This window comes from Asparagus officinalis, chromosome 3, assembly GCF_001876935.1.
Source record: "Asparagus officinalis chromosome 3, Aspof.V1, whole genome shotgun sequence".
NCBI classification, from domain to species: Eukaryota; Viridiplantae; Streptophyta; class Magnoliopsida; order Asparagales; family Asparagaceae; genus Asparagus; species Asparagus officinalis.
The window spans coordinates 111,983,529-111,991,062 of NC_033796.1; the positions used below are offsets into that span (position 1 = coordinate 111,983,529).

General features: G+C 37.1%; 1 protein-coding gene across 1 annotated transcript; it reads right to left on the reverse strand.

Moving 5' to 3' along the window:
• Positions 1,000 to 7,016, reverse strand: LOC109835779 (probable U3 small nucleolar RNA-associated protein 7). Its single transcript, XM_020403800.1, is given in 9 exon segments — positions 1,000 to 1,720; positions 1,722 to 1,987; positions 2,739 to 2,787; positions 3,719 to 3,786; positions 4,633 to 4,751; positions 5,009 to 5,141; positions 6,322 to 6,411; positions 6,494 to 6,559; positions 6,770 to 7,016. Coding segments are annotated over 9 exon segments (1,542 nt in total). The 5' UTR covers positions 6,800 to 7,016.

Here is a 7,534-nt window from a genome sequence, read left to right on the forward strand (position 1 = left end):
AAAACTGCAGCTAGCAAACTTTGCACAACGCGTGCGATGATCTGTTCAAGGCTCCTCCCTCTCAACCCCATTCAATTCATCTTCATTCGTACTACGCATGCTGAGTCCTCTGCAGCACCGAGACTTGAGCATAGAGGCTATCGAGTCCCGCTATATATGGTCTGAAAACTTCAACCATCCCATGTTTAGTATGGGAACGATCGCGTGACCGAAACTCGACCACAGAGGTTATCAAGTCCCACTATGTATGATCAGAAACTTCAATCATACCATAGTTAAGTACAGTTTTATCTCTCAGCCGTGACGATTAAAAGATCAGCTTGAAACTTACAACCGCATCTCTAGTCGCACTGAGATGCTTTCTGCGAACTTTTGGGTGGTTTTATGCGAACATGAGGGCTTTGTTGCAAACTAACGAGGGGCTTTGTGTAAACTTTCAGGGCTTTTTCTCCGAAGTTTAGTTTGGCTCTGAGATGTTATTCTTCTAATGCAAACTTTCAGGTCTTTTTCTCCGAAGTTTGCTTGGCCCTAATATGTTATTCTTCTAATTGATTGAGCGTATTAAATCTTGCTATAGCTAGCTCTCCGGTACAATTTAGTCTTTACTATATATCGTGACAAGTAATACATGAAACAGCTCAAGTGTAACCTAAAGCGCGCGGTCAGTACAAGTTTTAATCTGAGCAGCAACCTCACGTACATAATTCTGGAAAGAGCGAGCCATTCCCTATTGTTTGTTTAAATAACAAAGCTGATGGATATACAACAACATCAATTAAAAATTTGCAGGCATCATAAAGCATCATCTACTGAGTAAGCATAAACCTTAAAAGAGTTAATTCTTATCAAGGGAGGAAAGAATCAATATGCTCTTCGATCACAAAAATCTAGAACACACCCACTCTCGCACATAAATATTACATTCTCCAACTATCCCCGCAAAACTAATTTCAAAAAGATAACACAAAATTCTGTGAATTTGATCCAACCATTCAAGAGCTACACTGCCTTCTTCCGAGCGAAGCGTTGAAGAGACTTCGGCAACTGCTCAGCCGCCTCCGCAATTCTTTGCTTCTTCAGCGCCCGCTGCTCCCCCTCTTGCTTATCCAAAACCGACCTCTTCACCCTAAACACCTCCTCCTCTTTTTTCCTCGCGATTTTACTCGGCTTACTCCTCCCCTTCGTCTTGTTCTTCACCGGCTTACTCTTAGCTTCCTCAATAGCTACCTCCATCTCTTCCTCCAGCTCCTTTTTACTCGGTTTCTCTCTTCTACTTCTTGTTGGCTTCACCGTCCCAATCTTACTCGGATCCAACATAATCGTCTCGGGCTGGAGCTTATCCAAGAGAGAATGCACCTCTTTCTCTCTCCTCTGTTTCTTCGTCTCATAAGGATTCGCCACCCAAGAATCAAAATTAGGTTCACCCGCTCCGGGAACAAGAATCGACGAAATACCCATCGAATGTCCAATCCCCAAAAGATCCTCATAAGGTCGAAAACAGACTTTTCCAACCTGATAACCCTTCAGCATTGAATGACTCATATATTTCCCATACTCCTGATCCCCGAAAGAATCTTTCCATATGTGAACCTGGGATCCGCTCGCCATTGCGAGCAAGCCCTTCTGACTGAAATCAAGGGTTTGGGCGCGGCCACCATAAGTACGAAGACACTCAAACTTCCGAAGGTCCCACAGTTTTATCGTGTGGTCGACGCCGGACGGCGGCGACTGGACCTTTGTGGCATAGCATGGTGACTAGGGGTTTCGTGCTCATGGGCTTCCACATTGTGACGTTGCCATTCATGTGTCCGAGGCTGATCACAGCGTTATAGGGGTTTACGCGCATCACTTCAGTCCGGACAGCCTTGTAGTTGCCTACCATAGTGCCTGTGCTGATGTCTTGGTAGTGAAGCTGACCAAATTTGTTGATGGATGCTAAGAGGAAGTGCTTGTCTAAGTATTGGAGCTTTCGTGGTGGACCATGATCCTGGAGGGAAAAGGAGGTTAGAATCTTACATACCTAACTGTGGGGAAGAATTTCTGCTGATATGCAAAAAGATAATTAACTCTTATGGTTTTTAAAAAAGGAGCACTTCTGAAATACTAGTTGAATTCCTAATTCTACTCTAAAATTAGTGCAAATTAAAAGGCTGGAGGATAGCTTATAATTCGCCTGGTTACATATACAGAACGGACCAAACTATATTTGGGATTAATTCAGTATTTAAAGTACTAAGTGAAGCTATCCCATATTTGCGGACATCTAAGAGAATGTTATTTAATGCTCTACCCATATCACCTAGTGAACGATATTTCTTCTACACCTTTTCTTTTTGTTCACTTTAATCAAGTCAGAAGTTCTATAAATTACAAATACTCCATGTTCTGATGTAAAGAAAGTTTGCTTGGTATTTTAGGTATAGTGTGTTTTTACTCTCTACTTTTTACTTCTTCATTTACATTATTCTTGATTTTTTGACATTTATGATAACCAGAACCTAACATCAGGTCAAATCCAAATACAAGAAATCTCTCCAATTCCATTTAACTCTCGTTATCTGTTGATTCAACACCTGAAATTTCTCTTAATATAAACAGAATAGGTTGAATAGCGTTATGAAAAAAATCACCATTTATTGAGTTTAGTAATCTAATACAAAAATGACGAGAATTGAAGAAATTTAAGTCGATAAGCTATTACTAATTTCAAAGCCTCACAGAAGCTAATAAGTGCTCACCTTGAGACAGTGGATTTCTGTACCATGCCGGTTATAGATATAGGGATACCTGCCAATACAAAGAAAGCCTTTTGTGAGTCATAATCACACTGCCGAGGTTCAATGGTAGTCTCCCAGAAGAAACTACATGTTGTACTCTCTGACCTAGCAAAGGATAGACACAGTGCTTCATCCTTGTGATGAACAGTATACACAGAAATTTTGTAAAACAATGAAATTGTGATATATGGTTTACTAAAAAGTGAACTACAAAAGCCAGATGACATCTCAGTACTATCTCTTTCACTAAATTTGATTAAAAATCACATAGTATGAATCATTGAGGGTCTACCGCTGACTGGAATCAAGAATTGTATAATACAAAGCACATTGCTCTAGCAGCAGAAACTCTCTCTAAAGAAGACTTCTGAAATAGAATTCTTCAACTTTAAAGTTTAAACATAAGGGAATAAATTTTCAGCTGTTCACATCCTGATCCAACAGGATTGGCTCATGTAGCAGGGATCTAACTTCATATTTCTTTTATTCTTCTTCAAAAAGGAGGACTACCAGTTTTTTTATTTTATTCTGTTTGCTTGTTTAATAACTGTGTAATTGCTTCTCCATAGATCAGACATATCACATGTGAAAAACAAGTACCTCCAATATGAACTACAATTGAGTATTCCACACACAAAAGGATACAAAGCAATAGAATATACTATTACTGATATTGTATACCAACATCTCAAAACAAGTCAACATCTCAAAACAAGTCCATAAAAAAGTTCACTTTTATCCTGTTAACACATATCTGTAGTGATGGATTCTGGATCTAAATGAAAGGTATCAGCATATCGTTACGTCTAAAATTATATGCATTCTTCTAAGTTCTATCCGTAAGCGAATTGGGAAAAAATAAAAATAAAAAAGAGCAGAGCACTAGAATGGATACAAAACTTTTCCCAATATCTGGGCTCAAGTATATGTTGAGAGATTACTTTTTCTGAGCGACTGCAAAAAATTGCTCATTTTGTAAGAACACCACATCCCTGACAGTTTCTCTAACCTGAAAAGAAAGCAATATACTGCATGAAGAACAATTGAACATGCATAAAAAAAGAAATAATAAAATAATCAGTTAATGATGTACGTTCAACAGGTATGATGGAATAATTAATTTAAAAAAGGAAATTATCTCTTAGAAGACTCCTTCATATTACACTACAGTGAAGTTTTAAAAAAAATATTCAGAGATTTTTCCCTCTTTCTCCAGCGACGCCATTTTTAGCTGTGCATTTGTAGAATAAACAAAATTTAGGAGATTCCACTTGAATTAATCATTACAGGGAGCTAATGTTAAGCTATTGAAATGAACTGAAGCCAAGCTCTCACTGAATCATAAGTTGAAAGAAAATTGAATTTGATCAAAATCATCCAACATAAAATTTGAATTACTTGAATAGAAAAATCCTGCTGTGGCAGAAAAATATTAACTGCTCAAACAAAATTTGTCCAAATGGAACCTATGTCAAGCCTCTAAGTGCCTATGAGAACATAATAAGTCAAAAAATCCAATCTATCATCTACTGCATAACCCATTTGTTGCAAGTACTACCTGTAGACCCGATTTCTAGATGAGATGTGAAACTGTATTTGGATCTACGTCATCAGTTGCATGACTCCTAAAGTTATAGTGTGTAAACAATGATAGATTATGGGAGAAGGGGTTAAGTATCGTGATATCAAAAGTCAACAATTTATAAATATATATAAAAAGAATTCCCCTGATTTGCACCTAGAACTGACCAACAATCATGTAAATACAACAATAAAAAGATGAATATGGAGTTGCACATTTACGCACACAACTTTTTTCAAGAGATCATAAGTCAGAGATGATAACACAACAAACCTGAAACTCCTTAATTATATCCATAGTTATCATATCAATCATTGCTAGGTGACCCTTGCGCCCTCCCATCATCATGTAACGACCACTCGTTGTGTATCCGAGTGTATATGGTCCTAACTCTGCACATTTATAAGAAATTATCATGAATCCATGTATTTAAAAAAAGTCAATCATGCAGTTAGAGTGACAAATAAAACTATAAGAAAATGGATATCATTTAACAAGATGGTATATAGAAGAGTTCTGGGGGCAATCAGAAACTTATTAAGTCAAGATTGAAATACTTATAAAACTAAAAGGAAAAAATGTAAAAACATTTTAAAGCATGAAACCAGTTGCATATTGCTGAAACAAATAGTTGATCAATTATGTTTACCCGGCAATATCACATCAAATGGCTTTCTAGAATTATTAATATCTACTTCTTGAAGTATATCCTCCTGCTTGATCCTCCATGTCTTCTCTAAACCTTCGGCTTCCAGATAGCCTTCCTCACAAGGCATAAGCCACTAAAAAAGAAAAAGACTTGAAAATGTCAATCCCAAACAAAACACGTTGCAATTGCATCCTTGAACAATAAAAGAGTTCACCCAAAACAAAATTGAAAACAATAGCATACTAACCTTCATCAACAGACATGTTTTACATCACAAAGACAGGATGCTCATGTTTTTAGGACATGTATAAAACACTTAAATATATAAGAAGCACTTAGACATAGTCACACGATACTAGCAGCTAGTATCATCACCTAGCAAGCACAGAAATATTACATATTGATGATTCATCTAGCAGTGAGGAAAATACAGCAATCACAATTTACAATGAATAACAATACCATCTAACTGTTATTAGCTGGTAACTGGAGGCATCATGTTTCAATGCTAACTTGTGGTTTACGCATGAATCCAGGCTACTTTGGATACTCAAATCACTACACTCTGAGTTTGCAATATTAATTTTCAAATACAAATGACAAAATGACAAAAAGTCTGTGAGTATAAACTCTTTAGAGATAGCTTTTAAAGTCATGAACAAACAATGCAACACTAATATATTGCAAAATGCAAACAGTTTAAAAACGGCTGTAGTTAAACAAGCATAAATCAAAAGGAAACAAAATCCATATGTAGATGGGACTCATAGGAAGCACTCATAGACAAAAAAACAATAACACAAGTTTATCCCAAAGGAAGCACATGGGTGTGCAATAATTTAATAAAATATTGGATTAAGAGCTTGGAAGAAGCATACAAGTGGAGCCAATATAACAAAAATGAAGAATAGTCAGAACTGTTCAGGTTGTTTGATCAAGCACAACAAAGATATGAAAAGTTTCCAATAAAAGGTAGGGGCACATCTATACAGTTCACCATAGAATAAGTGATAGTAGTAACTAAAGAAGAATTCGTGCAGACGATCTAGATAACAATGTTTTTCTTGATTAACGTTATGTTTGTTCTAAGCATATAAATCATTTATTCCACTACCAACTCAAGTATCAACTTCTATGTTCTGTCTTAACCACTTCAAACATGTCGGATGTCGTCAGTGTTTTTAGTGCAAGTAGTTACTAAGATGACTCAAACTACAACTTCTACGCGGGTACATTGTGAGAATTGTTGTCAATCAATTTAACATTGAAATACAATAAGTTCCAACATGAAAAACTAGAGCATGAAGCTGAACCTTTTCGGCCTTAGCCGCAGCTTTGGCAGACTCCCCATATCGTTTTTCTTTAACAGCAAGTTGCCCTTTCAACTTCTTATCTTGTAGAAGCTGAAAAATTAAAGGATATAAGATATCGGTCAAATAATTTTGAAAAGGAAATTTATTCATAAACTAAACAGGAAAAACAAACCTCCAGGTTAGCTCCATCTCCCCGGAGATACTTTTTGGCTTTCAATTCCAATTCATCAGGTACATCCTGCACATTTCATGACAATAAATCAGACATATCTAAATGCATATCAAAGAACGAATCGACGAGAAAATTATCTCCTTTCACTAAAAAAAATACACAATGCTCGATACCCAAAACTAGAAGGGGGGAAAAGGAAAGAATCAAACATTAAATCACTTAACTATCAGCAAAAAAACAAACTTTTTGATACAAAGAGAAATCTCAGCCACTGACCTGAACAAAATTATCCTCTTTAGCCCCCATCTAAGCAATCAATCAAAAACAGAAACAACAAGAAAACATAACGAATGAGGGAGGAGGGCGTCGGCGGCGGGGAGGAGGGCGTCGGAGAGAGAGGAGCGCAGGTCCTCGGAGAGGGAAGAGAGAGCCGTCGCGGGGAAGGAGGAGGGCGTCGTCGCGGGGAACGAGGAGGGCGGCGTCGCGGGGAGGAAGGAAACCCTACCTAGCTGAGAGAGAGAGAGAGAAATTGGTATTTGGTTGGAGGCGGAACTCTAACATGTCTATTTATATATACGGGGTAGAAGTTGTAATAAAAATTTTGATGGGTAATATTTGCAAGAAGTTTAATTAATAGGATTAACATATAACAAGTCGTCAAATAGTTAATAATCGGCTAAAATACCAAATTGTTATTTTTATACGAACCATTTTGCTAGATTAGTATTTTTAAAAACTCCGGTGACGATAAGATATTTGGACAAATTTTCAAAACCAACCCATTTGATGATTTAATTGCAAAAAACGACCCGTTTCTATTTTATTTAGATAAACCGACCTGGTGTCAGCACTATCGCTGAAACCAGGTCGGTTTTTGAAAAAAAACTTTACGAAACTTCACGGGAGTTCAACTCCCGTGAAGTTTAGCATACTTTTAAACTTCACGGGAGTTGAACTCCCGTGAAATTTATTTCCCTCATTAAACTCCACGGGAGTTCAACTCCCGTGGAGTTTGTTCTATTGTTAAAACTCCACGGGAGT